At 43.4% G+C, this 20,387-nt stretch overlaps 1 protein-coding gene across 1 annotated transcript in view; it reads left to right on the forward strand.

Moving 5' to 3' along the window:
- The window catches only part of Fndc3b (fibronectin type III domain containing 3B), a 326,000-nt gene that overhangs the window by 186,409 nt on the left and 119,204 nt on the right, over positions 1 to 20,387 (forward strand). The window contains exons 4-6 of the mRNA XM_032898582.1: positions 415 to 491; positions 13,330 to 13,573; positions 17,069 to 17,359. Of these exons, the coding sequence (XP_032754473.1) occupies positions 415 to 491; positions 13,330 to 13,573; positions 17,069 to 17,359 (612 nt within the window). The remainder of the gene's footprint in view (positions 1 to 414; positions 492 to 13,329; positions 13,574 to 17,068; positions 17,360 to 20,387) is intronic.

Raw genomic sequence — 20,387 nt, forward strand, 5'->3', positions numbered from 1 at the left:
GTTTGTTAGGAGGAGATTTGAGTTATTCTAACACGTGTTTTAAAGTCAAGAGGGGGAGTAAGCTCTTGTTCCATTCTGTCAGGCTGGCTTTAGAAGAATAGCTTTGGTTCATGGAATTTGTGGCCTTGGGGAGTTGTTAAATATTAATAGAGATGGTTATAGCCCTGTTGTTGCTGCTTTTGTGTATGTTTTGTTTGTTTCCTTGAGCTGTATAGCCAGGAAATTACGCCAGCCATGACTTCAGGCAATTATTGAAGAGAGACTAGGCATGTCAAAAGCACTAGTAATTACATTGAATAATGTGTGTGTGTGTGTGTGTGTGTGTGTGTGTGTGTGTGTGTGTGTGTGTGTGTGAGAGAGAGAGAGAGAGAGAGAGAGAGAGCGCTATTGATATTTTGCTCTTATATCTTTCAGGACCTGCCGAAGTCCCCATGATGTCACCCAATGGGTCCATCCCTCCTATCCATGTGCCCCCAGGTTACATCTCACAGGTATGACATCTGACTGGCGCCTTCACTCACTAGTTCCCTGTCATTATTTGAGCAAAGTACATGTCAAGGCTCAACAAACATCCTCTACGAGTTAATTATTTAAACTAACACTAGAATTGTTTCCTTGTTTGCTTTCTATTGCCTTGATAAAAACACCAAGCCAAACAACTTTGGGAGAAAAAGGTTTTTAGCCTAAAAGCTGTAGTCCGTCATGGAGTGAAGCCTTGGCAGGAATTCAAGGAAGGGACTGGAGCAGAACCAGGAAAGCATGCTGGCTACTGGCTTGCTCTCCTCTCATAGTGCAGCTACCCTTCTTATTTATCCCAGGCCTTCCTGGTAGGGCAAAGAACCTCCCACAGTGAACTGGGCCTCCTCCATCAGTCAGGAATCAAAAATTGTCCCTCCCATATGCTCTAGGCCCTGTGATGGAGGCATTTGTCAACTGAAATTCTCTTCTCATGGTATATCAAGGTGGAGACAGATGTAACCTGGAGAGGTTGCTGTCCTCTTTATGGTACTGCTTGACGCTGGCCAGGTCTTACAACCTGAAGACAGAAGGGCCAGTAGGTTGCCCCCCTATTATCTGTGCGAGATTCCTCCATGGAACCTTCTGCTTTAGAATTTCCCTCCCATCTGACCTGTGACTCAGATATCTCAGGTTGGCACTGAAATACCCTGTAGCCAAGGTTGACCTTACATTTACTATTTAACCAGCATGGCCTCGAGCTCCCCATCTTCCCTTCCTGGTCTTCTTGCCTCCATCCCTTGAATGCTGGATTATAGCCATCCATTTCTACATCTAACTCAAGATAACAGCTTTAAAGGAGAAGAGTTTAGGAGTCGGCCTCCCCAAGATCTAGTGGATGTTGGATCCTTTGAGCTTTGTCCAGGGCTCAGCCAGTCCTTCTACCCCAGGGTTTCTCACGAGTTAGACAGCTTTCTTCTTTCCTCATTTGCTGGGTGTTCCCCCACTGTAAGAATGTCATACACACACTGGGAAAATGGGGAGAAAATGTCAGAAGAGTAGGGAAAGAAAATAGCTGCACCTTTCCTCAGAAATGAGGATCACTGTTACTACTTTTTGGGTCCTATCTCACATGATCCTCTCATTAAAATTTCCTTCTTGGAACCTCTACCTATATATTAAAAATACTTAAAAGAAGTAATTTCCCATTAATATTTTTTGGGGGAGTTGATGTGGGTTTTGTCTGTCTGTCTGTCTTTCTTTCTTTCTTTCTTTCTTTCTTTCTTTCTTTCTTTCTTTCTTTCTTTCTTTCTTTCTTTCTTTCTTAGAGAAAGAAAGAAAGGAAAAACATTGGCACTTACTTAGGAAAATTGTTGAAGCCCAGGCAGAAACCGACAAAGATTTATCTTCCTTTGATGTAAAAAACAGAGCCATTTCTTCACCATGCAAGGCATACTACAAACACTATAATTTCATCTTTTTTCCACGCTTATTTTCATGGGAGCCAACTTAACATTCTTGAGTTGCCAGATTGTTGGCCAGTTTTCCAACTGTTGTAAATAAATGACTTGTTTTACACAAGTCTTTGTATAAGAATCACTAGAGGTGAAAAAAGGGTGGGGAGAGGGAGATGGGAGGTGGGGTCATGGACAGCATTCATGTCACGAGTCAGTTAATAGAGAGGAACAGGAATGTCAGATTTCTATTCTGTCCTTGCTCGTTTAGTTTGAGAAAGTGTTTCATTCCATTGAACACAGCATGGCTCTCACCATTATGACAGCAAAAATAACACCTCGCTTTATGCTAAAGGCCATTAAGGAATAGTAGTTAAAGTTGGACACTGTAATGGGGAAACGCTGTGCTTAAATGTGTACCTTTCCTTGTTGCTGCTGGTGTTCCTGTCGTTACATTAAATGCAGGACATTTATTGTGAATCCTAGGATGAAAAAAAGGGAATTTTCTCCCTTACAATATTTCTGATTCTGAAAACCTTTCTTCATAATTAAAGTAGAAAGGGTAAAGGGGGGAGCTATAGGCATTGTTAGTCCTTCCCAACTGACAGTCCTGCTATAAAATGTTAGAAGACTGGAGGTACACAGTAAAATGGAGGAGTGATGGTGATGTAGCGTTGAAAAGGATGAGGAGCAGGCAGCCTGTGCAACTTGTGGCCACTCGAGTTTGGTAGACAACTTTGCAGGGCCAAGAGTTTAAACCAGCAAGGGCAGGATCTCTGACTCTGAGCTATTCCTCAGCTTGAAGCTCTGTTCCAGGCTGGCTTTAGGGTACAGGACGGCCTGAGAGTTTGTTAACCTTCAGCAATCGGTTGTAGTGTTAACAAAATGTCACTGTGAAGTGTCTGAGAAAAACAAGTTGTTAATATAAAAAAACATCAAACTTAGGCAGTAGAAAGCATGTGCGTCTTTTAGGTCTGGGCAAAGTCCACACATCAAAGGAATAAGAGTGGAGCCCAATTGAAAAACGTCTGGGGAAACTTGTCATAACCAAGAGATCTAAGGAGCAAGAAACATAGTTATCAGAAAGTTGTGGGAAGAAAGTGTCTTAGTTAGGGTTCTGTTGCTATAGTAAAACACCATGACCAAAAACAAATTTGGAAGGAAAGGGTTTAGCTGAGTTATCTTCCCTACCAGTGTTGATTACTGAAGGAAGTTAGGACAAGAACAGAGCTGGATTCCAGAGGCAGGAGCTGAAGGCGAGGCCATGGAGGGGTGCTGCTTACTAGTTTGCTACACATGCCTTGCTCAGCTGCTTTCTTAGAGAACCCAGGAACTGCAGCCCAAGGATGATACCACCCATCATGGGCTGGGCCCTCACCCATGATCACTAATTAAGGAAATGGCTTACAGCCGGGTCTTATGGAGGCAGATTTCCTTAATTGAGCCTTCCTCCTTCCAGATAACTCTAGTTTGTGTGTCAAGGTGGCATAAGACCAGCCAGCACAGAAAGAAACAACATTCAAAACCAAGGGAAATCACACTTCAGCAAGATTTGTTTGTCAGAAATGCTTATAACTGGTCAGTTCTGCTTTCTCCCTGATGCCGGATCCTGAAGCACACATGGGCGTCCCACTCAGGTCTGGAGTCCACTTACAAGTAGCAGTATGTAGCCTGGTGGGTGAGCCCACTGTCACTCGCCTTCATGGTGCTCTGTCAAGCACATTTCAGCATGGTAGACACGTGCTTCTAGATAATACGTTTTCTGAATGGTGTGTATTTGTTTTGTGCCCATTGTTTTGCCGTCTGAAATACTCAGAGCTCTTGCTTGTCTAGCAGTTCAGCCACCCTTTCCAGTCCAGTGGCCCTCCCAGTAGAGAGAATCCTCTAAGAACTGCCAACCAGAATAGTCATTCTGTTCTTTCAACATAGAAGGGCACTGTGTCCTGTCTCTGTCACAGAATGTAATACATTTCATTCGTCCCCAAGAGCTGTCCTTACTTCCTGTACATTTGCATCTTAACACATAGGATATTGGCCGGCATACAGCAGGTTGTTAATGAATGCAGAAATAGAGTTCTGGACTGGGGAGGAAGCTTTGTAAGATGCACACCGCATAATGTTTCAGTCAGTGAGACTTCACATGTGATGATAGTCCTGTAGACTGTGTACAGTAATGATTTTGTAGCTATGTTAGTTTTTGTAAGTCCCTTCAGTAGTGTTCATATGGTAGAATTGCCCAACAATGAATTTCTCAGAACACATCCCATCTGTTATGTGATCTATATTATATGAGAGCTTCAGGTAGAGTAATAGAATACGTAACACCTGGAAAAGAGCTAGATCAGAGTGGGCTTTATCTGTGAGTACTGAAACATTGTAGCATGTATTTAAGAAAGAAGAGAACCCTAAGATAATCTAGCTAAGGAAAACGTCATCCTGCCATTGGTGCTGGGATAACTAGGTCTTCACACCTTTAAATGATGGCACTGAACCTTCACTTCACATCCTGTACAAACATCAACTCTCAATGGATCGGGAGCAAAAATGAAGACTAAAATTGTAAGATTCTGGGAGTAGACTTTCCTGAGCTCATTGTGTAAGATGGGTTCTTAGCTACGGCAGCCTTAATAGTGACGTGAAAAGAGCAACGGTAATTTTGTCTGTTCACAAATCGAACTTGTGTGTTCCAGAAGTGTTGGCAAGACAGTTCAAAGACACTAAATTAGCAGCCAATGTATGTAAATCGCATAAGAAGCAGAAGCAGTACATAGCTACAATGTGTGTGGGTTGGCTATGACTCAAGGGGGCCACAGGAATGAGAACTCAAGGCCTGCCTGGGCCACAGGGCAAGACACTGTCACAGTTATCCAAATACTGGAGAGCACTGCAGAGTTTTTGCCATTCACATCCAGGGCCCTAAATTCCTATCCAGCACTGCAAGACAACCAATGAATGAAACCCAACACAAAGACTAATCTATATTATAAGACTGTATCTCCATTGTGGTGATATACGTGGCCAGCTAGGACTTGAAAAGGTATTCAGCATGCCTTGCACTCTCTGAGATGGCTACATCTCAGGAAAAGAGAGACAGTATAAGAATTACTAAGGGAAAGAAAATGGGAGCGGTCATACACCATATAAGGTAGTGTCAGAGAAGTCACCCACTCTGTACAGTGGTCTCAAACAGGGCTCCCATGTGACCTAGCAGCAGCATTCTTAGGTATATAGGCGAAAGAGACTTTACAAACACATGCATACAAGTGTCCATAACAGTCTATCACAATCACTTCAAGGTGGGAACAACCCCGATGTCTGACGACTATGAATGGATAGGTGACCAGAATATGCTAGATCCACACTTACCCATGAGAATGAACCAGTATTCTATTAGAACACACTAAATCTTGATAATAGTATCCTTATTGAAAATAAGCCAGGCACAAGAGCTGCGTAGTACGCCTTCCTGTTTATGTGAAACATCTACAGTTGAAATCCACAGACACCTAGTGATTGCCACGGGCTGGGGGTGGAGCCCTGACCAACTGCTCGCTTCTCGAGTGGAACTAGTCTGTGTTTGGGTAAAGAAACTGTTCAGAAGGTACATAGTGGTGATGGTGGCCAAGCCTGTGACTGCGGCAAAATCTACTGAGTCAGATACTTTCAAAGGCTGCACTTTGTTCTGTGTAAATCATATTGAACAAAGCTGTTACAGGAGAACAGGGAGGTGGGGATAAAGTGACAGCAGCTAAGAAAAGGCAAATGATTACCATAGTGGGGAATGCGTCACCCCTTGGTGCTTTTGGTGGGAGTGTCTAGGACAACGCATCCTGTTGGTATAGTTATGGCTGTACTTTTCACCGTTCTGAATGTTCCAGATTCTTTTCCTTTGCCTGCTGTCTGGAAGTCAGTGACAGAGCCTGCCCTGCTGGAGGCACGCCTGCCCGGCGTGCGAGTGTTGGTGTACAGTGTGCCTTCTATGTGTCTCCAGCATACAAGGGCCGACTTGTGTGTGGATGATCTGTTGGTGTAAGGAATGTGAAGAACCAGGCAAAGCAGATGATTAAAGATGTGTTACACTTCTTGAACTATAGCAGAGAACAGTGTTGTTATTGAGGAGCAAAGGACTTCAAAACACAAACTGATACACTCAGTAAATACATGCATAAGATGCACGTGCCAGTCATGTGAAGATTGCCTTAGAGAACAGGCTTGTGGGCGTTGAGAGGCAGGAGTCAGAGGGCTGTCAACAGCACAGCCTACATTTCCTCAGGTGAGAAAGGCCGACCCAGGGACGCAAGCGCTGTGAACTGAGCACCTGAGGTCTTGTGTCATTGGACTTTGGGGTCTCTGATAAAGTAGGACTTCGCGTGTTTGTGTGTGTGCGTGTGTGCGTGTGTGTGTGTGTGTGTGTGTGTGTGTGTGTGTGTGTGTGTGATGCTTTAATTTTAGTTGACTACTGAGTTGAGAAAGATTTAAAAATTTCACCTGACATTCTCAGCTTTTAGAAAATATATATAGGTAAGACAGTGGGTTCATTGTTTTCCCTTTTGTTCTGACAAAATCTTTGACAAAAGCAATAATCTGCAAGAGGGCAGGAGCGTGGAGTAGCAGTCACATTGCATCCACAGTCAGAAAGGAGAAAGAAATGGATGTTGCTGCCCGCTCTCCTGTGCAATCTGGGAGTCCAGCCTGTGAAAGGGCCGCCCACCATTAGGGTGGTCTCCCTACCTTAGTATGGGATACAGAAAGTGCCCCACAGACTTGCCAGTGCATTGTTTCCATGGTGGCTCAGAATCCCTACAAGCTGATAATCAGGAGAGGAGGACATTACAGAGGGAACTTACTCCGTTCACAGTCACACTGTCACCTCTCTAACACAAAACATCCAGGCAAGTGGGTCTCAACCTATCAGTTGCAACCCCCTTTTTGTGGGGTGTATTGAATGACCCTTTCACAGGGGTCTTCTGAGACCATCAGAAAACACAGGTGTTTACATTATGATTCACAACCGTAGCAAAATAACGCTTGTGATGTAGCAACGAAAATAACTTTATGTTTGGAGTCATCACAACAAGAAGAGCTGCATTAAAGGATTGCAGCGTTAGGAAGGTTGAGAGCCACTGATAGAGAGGGTAGAAATGGGACCCGCAGGACACATGGTGCACTTAGAACCAATGTGGCCATCAATGGAAGCCTCAGTTCAGATTGGTGATCACTCGTTACATAACTTTTCCACTTTCTTCGCTGAGATGTAAATGCCTACTTGGTGTGGTAGAAACTGTGCATTCAGTGTGGGCATCATAATGAAAACGTCTGCTCTGGGAAGTCCTCAGCGCCTGGCGTGGTCGGCCTTGCTGGTGTGCGTCACACAGACTGAAGCAGTGCTCCTTTCATCCTATGCTGGCTGGGCTTCTGTGGCTCCTTCCCCTCCGTCATTAGCTTTCCAGATAATTTATGTGTAAAATGTCTTAAGCAGATGCCCTGAGCCTTAGTTTCCACATTTCAAGCTAATTTATAGTGGCTTGTTCAAGTGTTGTAGGAACACTTCATATTGACCCAAAGATCTGAAAAGCATATGGAAAGAGTTGACCGTCCAAGTAGGCGTTTGTCACTTGGGAAACCAGTCTTCTTTCTCCAAGCTGGCTGATGGCCAAGATGGGTATCTTCTTATTTTGTACCTCTAGCCATCCTTTGACGGCATTAGCTACTAAATCAGTACTCATTGAAATTGTATATCCCTTGGCATGGAGAGAGAAAAAATAGATTGAAAAGTGCATTTAAATTTGATTTGTGGTCCAGCAAAGATGGCTCGTAGGTAACATGTTTGCCATCAAGCCTGACAGCCTGGGCTAGACCCTAAAGCCCTCATAGAAGGAGACTGTTAACTCCTTCTAAGTTGTCCTCTAATAAAACTGTAGCACATGGGCTCACATGTCTGTATGTGTGCACAGACATACACACGAGTAAGTAAAAGTAACACACTTTTCATTAAAAAAAAGGTAGTTATTCTCACAGTTGTCCAGCAATCAGGAGCCCCTGTGGAGAAGTCATGAGCTGATCAGGTAAAGTCACAGATTAATGGGCCTATATCTAAGCATTAGCCCAGGATGCCTCCCTTTTTATAATCATAGCCTATATGGAGGAAATACTGCTTTGGTCCACAGTTAGCATTGTGAAAGGCATATGCAGAAGGGAGTGTAGGCCTGCCCTCTACCCAGACCAGTTGAGACTCAGGCCTACTTGGCTGCTAGTCATAAGAAAACTGGGCTCTTTCAAGCCTTGGGTCTGCTGAAGAAACTTGAGTGGTAAGTGTCCTGAGTCCCTGGAAGAGGGAGGAACCTGTGGGTATGTTCACTTTCTATTACTAGTGGATTTGTGGCTGTTTCACTTTTCTTTGTATGAGGAACAGTTACAGAATTGAAGCAGTGTGTTCAAAATGGCTCCTTGCCACACGGGGTGTGTAGTTTTCTTCAGTCTGGGCCTTATCTCCATCTGTCTGCCCAGCCTTTTCTCTTGTACTTTGTTTTTCTTTTCTGCAGCCCTGGCATCCTGGGTCAGCAGGAGAACACAGAGCCAGGTAGAGAGCCCTGTGCTGGTCAGTTATTTATGTGGACGTGTCTCTTGTTTGAACTCGTCACTACTGTACTTTAACACTGACGCTCCCGAGAGATGGGATGTCTCCATTACTGTTCATCTGTGGGTTGGAACCTAGTCCTCTGAAAGGTGCCTGGCATATCACAGGCGTTTATCCACACGTGCTGTCCTACAGAAGGACAGAAGAGAGGGAGGAAAGAATTTGGGGGCCTTTTGAGTCCATTCTAATGTGGACCCAGGCAGTCCTATTTATTTTGTACTTTACCACGGTGATTAACTGAGAGCGTAGTTACAGCTCCAAAACCATCCTAAGCCACAGCTCGGCAGCGCTGTGGCATTTACGATTCTTTCCGTTACTGTGCTGCTCTGCTTAGTTCATACTCGTGGTAGCATTGAAGCTGTCACATCTGGAAATGGAGTCTCAGTACTCAGTCACATTTGATTTTATTATTACAGTACTTCTTTGCAAATTAATAATTTTATCATATCTGACTTTTTATTTATTTTTACTTATGTGTACTAGTGTGTCCCTGCTTTTCTATTTGTTCACCATGTGCATGACATGCCTACAGAAGCCGTAAGAGGACTTCAGGTCTCCTAGAATTAAAATTACAGATGATTGTGAGACACTATGTGGGTCCTGGGGATAGAACCCTGATCCTCTGCAAGTGTTCTTAACCAACCACTGAGCCATCTCTCCAGCCCTCTGATAATTTAAAACTGTGTTAAGTCAGAAAGAATTGTTCTGTTTTAGGAGTGACTGGAAATAAATTTAGGGTATTGTTTTACCAAGACGTACCCAGTGTTTTATGTGCCACAAAACACTGTGGGATGAATTTAGTTTGATTTTTTTTCCCCATAGAAATGGAGTGATGTTTCTAGTCAGTCTTGGATATGAACTTTATCAACTACTCTATTCATATTGGGTTTTCAGGTAGAATTTGAGACTGTGGTCATCTGATTATCTGTGTGTGTTGGGTTCTATTCCAAGCACTTTATAAACTATAAATTGATAAACAAATTGTAGAAGACGTCACCATTACCTTTGGTTGTTACCTTCAACTAATTGGCCACCTTTTCCCACTTTGTCCCAGGCGTCTGTGTCTAAGCCTCTCAGTGTTCCTTATACCTCAGTCTGCCTGGGGGCAAAGCATGCTCTATCCATCTTTGTGCTGTGTCCACTCCATGGATCATGTCTGACCATGACAGGAGGCTTTGCTTTTCTTTCTGCCTCCTGTCCTTTAAGCTGCTTCTTGTTCTTTACCTGGGCAGGCTGGTGGGAGGAGAAGGAAAACATTTGGGGAACAAAGGAGTTTATTCCAAATTCCACTTCTGCTAAGCATTCTCTTTTAAGAGAAAAGACACCTAAACTATGCGTGTAGTTACAAGACCCATCCTAACTCTCAGGATCAAATTGTTTTTTATTCCTGAAAGTTCTGTGTTTGAGTGAGCTCTCTTGGCTTCTCTCAACACTTTCTTCTTTCTACAGTGGGGTTGCTGTCACTATATATATGCCTCAGGATTGTTGGATCAGCGAAGTCATGGACATGGGTAAAGGTGGTGGGTGACAAGGTTTTCCTGATGGAATATGTCATGCCGTGTTCCAGGGACTAAAGGTGCCCTGGTTCCTTTTAGGTTGAGGATATTAAAACACAGCAAACGCAGGTTGTCAATAAATATTGACGATGTCCTGAAGCCTTTTATGTCTCCTCATAGCATGCACGCCCTAGCCTTCAGTGGGTGTCTGTTTCATATTGACTTCTCAGTCTACATGATTTCTGTGTAAATCCCAGCTTGGTAACATCACGAGCTGCATTTGAACCATGCTCTGTGCTAGTCTTCCTTTGTCTAACTCAGCTCAGGTCCAATTCTCTGGTGGACAGGTAACTAGAAAGTAACTGCTGGGTTGGACTAGGAGTTGATCTTAACCCTTCACTGTTGTCTCTGGGATGTCCTGGGTTTGGTTGTTGTTCTGTTTTGTTTTGTCTTTTTTCTTGGTTCTTTTGTTCATATGCATTCGAACAGTTGTGTAACTAGGACACAGGCTCTCCTAGTTAACGTGGTGCACCCACAATCACCACTTTGCCTTTGTCTGTGGCACAGAACAGCAAGCATGCACTTAGAAGGAGCCTCACTTGTTTGTGTCTCTAGTTCTTCACCAGCTCCTTCTTGCGGGTAGGGAATGGGGCACTGACAGCTGGTCAGCAGGGGGAAGAGCTGAGGCCCGACTGGTGAGGAGCATGCTGTTGTTCCCCACCAATCAGGTATTTAGGGAAGCCGAGGGAGCTTATCCAAACACAGAACTTTCCGGAATAAAAATTGGTTAGAATGAGTCTTTTTAAAGCACATGCATAGTTTAAGTGTCTTTTCTCTTAAAAGAGAATGCTTAACTGGAATGCTCCCTGGAAATTTGAAGAAAACATGATGGTCACATCTGGATAATGTTGGCCATCAAGTTAGCTTTCTTAGGTGGCCCAAGGAAAGGGCTGCTGCTTTTGAGGGATTTGTTTTCTTTCATTCTGTTTTTCACAGCAGAGAAGCCATGTAGACTTAAGGTAAGGGGAACTTGAATTAGTCCTCCTGCCCTGGACCCTCTAGATGCTGTGTTAGCTTACTAAAAGTCCCGGCCCCCCATAGCATAGTCCTGTGGCTTGTGTAGCATAATGGACTTTTCTAAAGTTCTGGAGACTAAAGTCCAAGAGCCAAGATGGCAGGAGGTCTTCCATGGCCTCTGCCTTTGCCCTGTGAATGAGGATACTCCTTAGGCCATGTCACAAGGTTTGCCTCTTGTCCTGGCGGCACTCTGGGTCACCTCTGGGTCACCGTATACCTGCACACACCTCTGAGGCCTTGAACATTAGCACATAGGAAGTTGAGTCAGCATAGGAACTTGAGACTGACAGGGTTTGGTTGGGTGCATAATGCAGCTCACAGTAGGTGGCCATCTGAGAGCACAACCCTCTTTCCCAGAGTGCTGTGCTTCCCCGGATACCCATGAATGGCACTTCTGTGGAGCCCGGAGTCAAGGAAAAATTTGGACGAAGCATTCTTTGTTCTGACTTGTGAAATCTTCTTGGGGTTTTGTAACAGCACTTGCTAGAGCCCAGGCCAGTTTCCCCCTCACCTTTGAATATTCAGTGGTTAGCAGTGGTATGTGTCAGGAAGTCACTGTTGAGTTGAATATGTGATCTGTCTGCCTCCGGACATTGGCATGATTTTATTTACCCCAAAAGGAAATGAATTTGTTTTTTTCCAGTAGTTATCTATGAAGATTGAAGGCATATTTTCTTGCCTTGGGAATTTTGAACTGAATTCTCTCAGATGTTTGGTTTCTTCTACTAGAAAAAAAATATGAATATATGAATTACTTTTATTAAAGAATATTGCTATCACCATTTCTGAAGTTGCATTCATACTAAGTTCCTCAGCCTTCTTTAGGGGAAATCTGAGAATAATTTCCTTAGGTAGAGTTCATAATTGAATTTGATAAGTAAATGTGCTATAATTTATGTTATTAAACAGGCAAATTATCATGTGTTTTTGCTTTTTTAATACTTACTTTAGCATTAATGCTTCAGTTGGGAGGATGAAAGACGGGTCTGGTTGGCATAAGAGCAGGTTTCCAAAAGTATCTTATAATGTATGTACATGTAAACATCTTCCACAGATACCACGGAATAAGTGAGATAATTAGAACAGGGCTTCAGGCAGTGCAGTGTGTACATCTGTTTGTGGCTGTTTAACGCTACCTTTTTCTTTTTTTTTTTTTTTTTTTGGCTAGAAACCTGTTGTGTGTATATAAAGATAATTTATTCATTAGAGTAAATTGATTTTGTTAATTTTTAAGAACAACTCTTTAAGGACAGCTGTTCTCCTAGCAGCAGCAAGAAGACCGCTCTTCCACTCTGTGTGTCAGTTCCCCCACCCCCCATTGGAATTTTCCTTGTTAGAGTTTTTTGGGTTTTTTTTGTTTTTGTTTTTGTTTTTGTTTTTATTTTTGATGAAATTAAAAAAAAAGTTACATGTTTATAGCAAGCCAGAAATAAGATCATGAGAATAAATTATTTTCATTACAGTCTCCACTACAGAGAACTCCATTCAAGTCCATGTAGCTATACCTGGAGGAAAAGTAGAACTTCCAGGAAATTCTTTGCTTTTTGGACCTTGAAGGTTGAATGAGTGTCTTAGGAATTCGGAGCATGTGGAAAATAGAGGGAGGAAGAGAGCACTGGTATTTGTGTCACTGCTGAGAAACATCCATAGCACTGATACTGCAGTTGTACGAAGTGTGCTCTAGAAGCACTTTGGACTCCAGCAATGCTGCCGGTCTGTCACTGCTGTCGTGGATACCTGCTGCAGGGTCTTAAGTAGGTCATGTGCTTAGCCGGCCACGCCCCAGCAGTGCTTACCTTTATTCAGAACTGTGAGGACAGGAGAGGCTGCTCAGAGCTCTAGGAGAGAGAATGATCAGAGAGAGCCTCACTTTCAAAGAGCGAATGTTGAGGTTAATGAAATATTAGCACAGCAGAGCACTTTATGTTATGTGCTTTTGTGCATATGCGTGTGCCTCCATGTGTTTATGTGCAAAGGTGCTCCTACTATCAGTTGAAATACACAAGACCATAAAAAGTTTATGACAAATCCAAGATTCATTAGCAAGATAATGGTTTTCTAAGGTGTTTGAAGGGGGTCAGAGTCACGCACATAAAGGGAAGTTACTAATTCCTTTGTATAGGGAACAGGGAGGCCAGTAATCCTTTTGCACCTGTGGGTGTGCGTGTTAATAGTGTATTACATCCAATCCTTTTGCTTTCTTCCCTAGGTGATTGAAGACAGCACCGGAGTCCGCCGGGTGGTGGTCACACCGCAGTCTCCCGAGTGTTACCCACCAAGCTACCCCTCAGCCATGTCTCCAACCCATCACCTGCCCCCTTATCTGACCCACCATCCACACTTCATCCAGAACTCGCACACTGCCTACTACCCGCCTGTCACCGTGCCTGGAGATATGCCACCCCAGTTTTTCCCTCAGCCTCACCTTCCTCCCACAATATATAGTGAGCAAGGTGAGTGGGTTCCGGCTGGCATCGAGATTTCTCCACACTGGCTACACCAAGAACTCATGAGCCCTCTCCCCTCTGTCTCCTGTGGAATGAGCAAGGTAGAAAGTAAACTAACTGGTACCAAACTCATGGAAATTCCTGGTTTCCTTTGTCTTGGATTCTGCCTGGTAGGAATCCCTTGCGTTTGTGGGTGGGTCACAGCTGTCTTGCTTCCCCCTCAGCAAGAGCACGGAGTAGGGTAGGCCATCTTTGTTTCGGCAGTGAGGCAGCTGGTGATGTGTGCTTATGTAACACTGGCCTGGAGCGCAGCTGGGCCGATTAGTCCACTTATTCATCACTGTCTGCCAGGAAGGGGAAATTGAAATGATTCCTGCCCCATTCCAAATGTTAGAAGAGTATGAAGTCTCAATATCCTTTGGATTTTCCAAAAAATAGATCTTGGCAGAGCGTGCTGTTGGTGGCCCTCCTGCAGCTGTGTTTCGTTTGAGAGTAGCCATGACTTTAGCCACAGTGTCACTGGTTGTTCCGCGGATCTATACCTTGAAAGGAAGAGGGTCTAGGAGTTCTCTGCATTGTGTCCTGGAGTTCTGACCTCGGTGTTGGTTGAGTCTGAAGTTCTTAACTATCTGAGTGGATGCTGGGAGCCAGATAGTGAGGTACAACTAGACTTCAGCTCTAGGCTTTACAGAAGGCTCTCCTCACTCCGAATTGGAGCTTTTAGTGCTTCAAGCATTGATTATGCTGTTCAGAGGAATTCCTCTTAAACCCGAAGTTTTTCAGCAAGTCTCCCTCCCCATCCCTCCCCTTTCCCCTCTCCCTTCCCTTCCCCCTTCTTTCCCTTCCTCTCTTCATCCCCCGGTTCTTTTGCTGCAGCACCACCTCTTTTATCAATTTCTCCTTTCTGTTCATCTCACATGATCTTTTTTCCTTATTATTAACAAAAGAGAAATCAGAAATGAGTGTTTTAAATGATATAACCTTTTGTAATGAAGGAATACATTTTGGTTTTTTGTTTTGTTTTAGTAGTCAGGAGGAATTTAACATGCTTTCATAAAAGGATATAGAAAGCAAAGAAAGGGTATAGCAAAACATGAGGTAAAATATCACCAGCCATGCCAATCAGTTGTTGTTGTTGTTGTTGTTGTTGTTGTTGCTGTTGTTGTTTCTTAGTAGCATAAGCCAAAGAATCAAGCATGGTACGAAGACATTAGGATAAAAGAATGTTAGCTAACTTGATTGTTTTTAGATATGGTCTCACTCTGGACCCAGATTCATCTTAAATTCATAGCAATCTCCTGCCTCCGCCTGCCAAATGTTGAGATCATAGGCATGTACCTCACTTGGTTAATTTGTGAAAATGTATTTAGTGCTTTGTCACAATCCATATTAAATTCTGGAGAGATTGTCAGGACTGGTTGGCCATGACAGCCCTAACACTCTTCAGTTTGAGCTCCTGACTCAGTCTGATGATGCTCTCTATCTGCCTAATGTTAGCAGCTGTCCTCTGGGGTACCTAGAAGTTACCCTTGCATGAGTGATAGCCTTTGTCATCGTAGACAAGGTAAAAATTACAACTCACCCACACTGAGAATCAAGTAAGCATTGCTCACTCCTCGCTTCAGTGTGCTTTTATCTAATTTATTAAAATAACATCCATCTGGCAACACAGAAATAATGAAAATGCCATGTTTAGCTTCAAAGTAAAGATTGTAATAAAACAAAATCTTCACATTCCAATGGAGGTTCCATATTCTGTAGATTTTTGTCTCCTGATTTCTCAAAGTATATATACCTAAAAGCAATTAACCATTAACTCCTGGAACCATGAAAGTTTAGAAAACTCTCACCATGCCTTTAACGGTTCTTATCTTAGTATCCACGGTGACGACTTTAGCTCTCATGGGTAATGCCTTGTGTGGTGTAGAGCATTTGCCAGCTGCCCAGCATGTTGGTATAGTTAAACACATCCTTTCTGAGTATGGCTGCACTTCTGTTCTCACACTCTGTAGTTCACACTGGCTGTCTTGTAAAGATGTAAATAGTTGTGTAGACACAAAGGACATAGTGGAGTTTTGTCTTTGAGCAACTGAAGTATTGTTAAATTACAAAACATCCTGTACCTTCCTGCTCAGCACTGTCTTGATTTTGGTTGATCATCCCCACAAATTATGATTAGTCCCCTCTTGTTATGCTCACAAGTGACACAAAACTTATATGGTCACTGAACATTTGAAAAGTCCTATTCCTGAAAAGATATATGGAGATTTTATGTTGGCGTTTTCTGTTGATGACTAAATATAATATTTAAAAATCAAATTTAGAAGTTCTTGGGTCTGGAGAGGAGGCTCCATGGTTAGAAGCACTTCCTGTTCTTACAGAGGACCAGAATTTGGTTCCGAGCACCCTCACTGGGGTCCAGTTCCAGGGCTTCCAACATTGTCTTCTGACTTTAGTGGCACATGCACACATGTAGCGCGAACATAAAATTAAGTTTTTTTTGTTTTTTCACTTTTAACAAACTATGAAGGGGAGTAGAGAGCTGGCCCAGCAGTTAAGAGCACTGGGTGCTCTTCTAGATGTCCTAGACTCTCTCACCTCCATGGTGACTTAGCAATTATCTCTACCTCCAGTTCCCAGGGATTGGACACTCTAACGGATTCTGTGGGCACACATGTGGTGCACAGACATGTATGCTGGCAAAATATTCATTCACATAAAATAAGATTTAAATAAATGTGAGTGAGTTTCTCCCCGAAGACCATCAGAACCATCGCAGGTTCCTGTCATCTTCTTTCCTAGTTAGAAGTGTCTGGATGGAGCAGGGACACTCACCTTTGTCTTCCACTCATCACTCCAGAAGAGAAGTTTGAAATGGTGGCTGTTACCGTAGCTGCAGATTGCCAAGACAGCTCTTTTTTCACACATCTGTTCCCTCTTTTTTGTCTGGTTCCTTTAAATAACAATTTGTCATTGTATTCTCTTTAATCATTTTCTCCCATCATTGCGCCTTTTTCATGCCTTAAAAAATGTCTTAGATCCTGGTTAACTCTGTACTCCCAATAGAAACATTGTCACATCTCCAAGAATAATGATACTTTTAAATGTCTTGAGCCTATGTATACATGCAAAGAGGTATTTCCTTTGTTCTCTTACATGTATTGCATCTACTAAAGAACCAAGAAAGACAAGATCAGAGTTACTTATAAATTTCCAGCCCATGAAGTCTTCAGATAACTTTGTCTTTTTCATTCTTCACCATAACTAATGGGAAATTCTAAAGGCACTGTATGGTTTGTAGTAACTGATGATTCCTTGAAGAGTTGGAAAGAAATACAAATACTGTAGACCGATAATGTATCCAGCGTTGTTTAAAGTATACTTTGTAATGTATGTAGTGATGCTGCATTGCTTCCTCCAGGGGTCAGATTATATGATCTTACAACCATTCACCATGGCAGATGGAGACTAAACTTGTACTGTTGCACACATGCATTCTAGAAATTATCCCTCTGTATGGAATGTCGAGCTACATCACCCGAGAAGACCAGTACAGCAAACCACCACACAAGAAACTGAAGGACCGCCAGATTGACCGCCAGAACCGCCTCAACAGTCCGCCTTCCACCATCTACAAGAACAGCTGTGCCACCGTGTACAACGGCTATGGGAAGGGCCACAGTGGAGGCAGCAGTGGAGGTGGGGGAGGTGGCAGCGGTGGTGGACCTGGGATCAAGAAGACAGAGCGAAGAGCAAGAAGCAGCCCCAAATCCAGTGATTCTGACTTGCAAGGTAATGCCATAGACACAGGCATGTGGAGGGCTCCATCTCTCACAAGGGAGCTTATTTCAGGGTGGGTGGGTCTTTTCTGGGAACAGGTGGGTTGGCCTTGTTGCTTTCTTAGTAAGGAAAGACTACTATAGCGGTTATTTTTAATTTACGTGATTTTTTTTAAATCATGCTGTCATGTAACTGACTTCATCTTAGAAACAGTATTGGAAATTGTTTCCACTTTGGCCTGTTTCTGCTGTCTCATGTTACATTGAGAGATATAGAAGGAATCAAATTGAATCTTTTCCTCCCAAGCCTGGGCTAATGCTAATCCCATGTAACTCCTCCTCATGGTAACAGCTGCAGTGATTTGATGCCAAAGCAGAGCTGGTCATGCGTGGCAGGGTGTGTTCTTGTTCAGTGTCAGGTGAGGGTGTCTGTCCCTGAATGTCCTTTGGCCTCCCCACTGAGCCGGCCTTTCACAGACTAAAATGACGTGGAGAGTCAGGCTCACCGAGAGCGGAGACCACACTAAGAAGGCCCTTGCCCTAACTTTGTGGGTTAATCTTGTGGCTGTAGATAGGTGGGGCTGGAGGAGGGCATGCTTATGTTTAATTAAATTTTAGGTGAAATTCGGAGGTAGTTATTTTTGTTGCAATAGGAGGGAAAAAAAGCAGTCTTTTTCTGTCCACATATAAAAGGCTGAACAACTATAGACTTTTATAGACAAGCGAATATATACAGCTGGAAAACGTGTAGACATCTAGAGAGCAGATAATGTTTGAATTTATCAATCTAAATAAACGCTGAGAAGTAAAGGACAAATGTCTGACGCAGATAACTGGTAAAGCACCCAGCCCTTTGTGTGTGTATATATGTGTGTGGCTGTGTGTGTGTATGTATGTGAATGTGTGTGTATGTGGGCAGGTATATGTGCTAATTCTGTGTGGTTGCTTACTTCCGGAAGCGCCTACAAAGGCCAGAGGAGGATACTGAGTGTCCAGCTTGTTCTCTCTCTCCCCTACTCCCCTCAGAGAGGGCCTTTCCCTAAACCTGGAGCTTGGCTGGCAGCAAGGAAACCCTTTCTCCTCAGCACTAGGGCTGGGTGTGTGCATTTGCGTGTGTGTGTGTGTGTGTGCGTGTGTGTGTGTGTGCATGCGCGCGCGCGTGCATGCCCGTGCCCGTGCCTGGCTTTTTATGTAGGCATTTAGATTCAAATTTCTGTCCTCATGCCTGCACAGCAGGCAGGCACTTTATCCACTAAGCCAGGGTAAGGCAGCTGCACTTTAATATAATTCTGCATATTTTGATAACCCAGCCATAAAATTATTTTCATTATTAATGCATAACTGTAATTTCACTACTATTATGAATAAAAAGTACCTGAGAGTTCCCGTGGTCTCAGACAACCCCTATGCAAGGGTCATTTGACCCCCCAGGTTGAGAACCACTGTACTAAAGCCATCTCCACCCCAGCCCTTCCTTACTTTGGTTTATAAAGCAGTGACTCTGGCTGTGACAACATTTGTGACTAAAGAAAGTAGACACTATTTGCATGGCTATGAAAGATTGGCATCTGAGGAGAAATTCTGGTAGGCCATTTGCAATCATAAGTTATAGCATAAGAAAGGGCACCGGGGAGACAACTGATGTGCTAGGGTATTGTGGATAGTTTTGATTTTGTCCTTTATCATCTTCTTGTCCTTCCCAATTTCATTCATTGGTTGTACTCTGACAGTTATTAAACAAAGCAGGTAGTGTGGGAAGGAGAACCAGAGCTGAGAGTCTTTTAAACCCCCATTGTGACATATTTCCTCTAAGAAGGGTATATCTCCTAATAGTGTCACTCTCCATGGGCCAAGCATTCAAATACAAGTCTTTGGGGCCCATACCTATTCAATCACCACAAAGACACAGACTATATTCCCACCTCATCTGACCATGGTTCTGGGAGTATAGGCTCATACCACTTTGTTAAGACAACTTTAGTCAAATAACACTACAGTTGCTGTTTGGAGTTGGTTTCCCTATTTTAAACTATTTTATGTCTTGACTGACTCATAGTTTGATCATTCTTGAGAAGTAATGTGTCATTGAGTATAAGGAGCATTTTATTTAGCAGTAGTTGAGTTTAAACCATAGCAGAGAGACCCCTCCCCTCCCCTTTCCCCCCAACACTTGTGCATAGATTATTCACGGCAGATTTTTACCCAGATATGAAAGGGGAATGTTCATGTGGCTTAGATGTAAGGGAAGTATAGGTGCTTAGAGAAAAGCAAATAAGATAAATGCAAGTGAAAGATCGTGGGAGAGATAACCCAGGAAGGCGGAGTGGATGAAGCCCTGCCGAACTTAGCTCAAAACTTAATGGGGCTGCCAATGTGCTTTGGCAAAGCGAGCAGTCGTCCTCTATGTGCGGTTGAATTATTTCACGATTCATGTCACTAAGTGTGCTCTCTGCAAGAGCTGGCCTTGCACTGGCATCTACATTAAATACCCATGGACATCTCTGGGCCTTCAAGTATTTTCATGTGTTTTACCTCATATGGGATGAAGCAGGTGGACTTGTTGGGAAGCATAAGGCCGTGTCTTTTGTATAGAAAGCACTTACTTTGTTAAGGGCGTGGTAAGCACCCGTTTGCTTTGGATCTGAAGAACCCAGCATTCATAAGGAAATGGGCAGATGAGCGCAAATGCTCACTTTTTGTCCTTTGCTCTCCCAGTCAGAGTCAGCCAGTCCTCTGTCCACAGCTTACCCATGAAATAGAAATCAGATGGGGCTGGCGAGGGCTCAGCTGCTACCTCATCCACGAGTGCTTTTGATCACTCTAGCTCTCAGAATGCCCTAATTAATATTAAACTGCAGCTAACACTAGTATGGTTTACATATGTGGTTTGCTCAAGACCAGGGTGCATCCTTAATCCCGGCACATGGGTTGCGGTATCTTTTTATATTCCTCTTCTGGTGTGTTGTCGAAGTTTTCAGAGAAAACCAATATCATTAGTTCACAGTTTCTCAATTTTCAGGGAATCGGCTTTAGTCATTTAC

The sequence above is a fragment of the Rattus rattus genome, chromosome 3 (genome assembly GCF_011064425.1).
Source record: "Rattus rattus isolate New Zealand chromosome 3, Rrattus_CSIRO_v1, whole genome shotgun sequence".
In the NCBI taxonomy this organism is placed as follows: domain Eukaryota; kingdom Metazoa; phylum Chordata; class Mammalia; order Rodentia; family Muridae; genus Rattus; species Rattus rattus.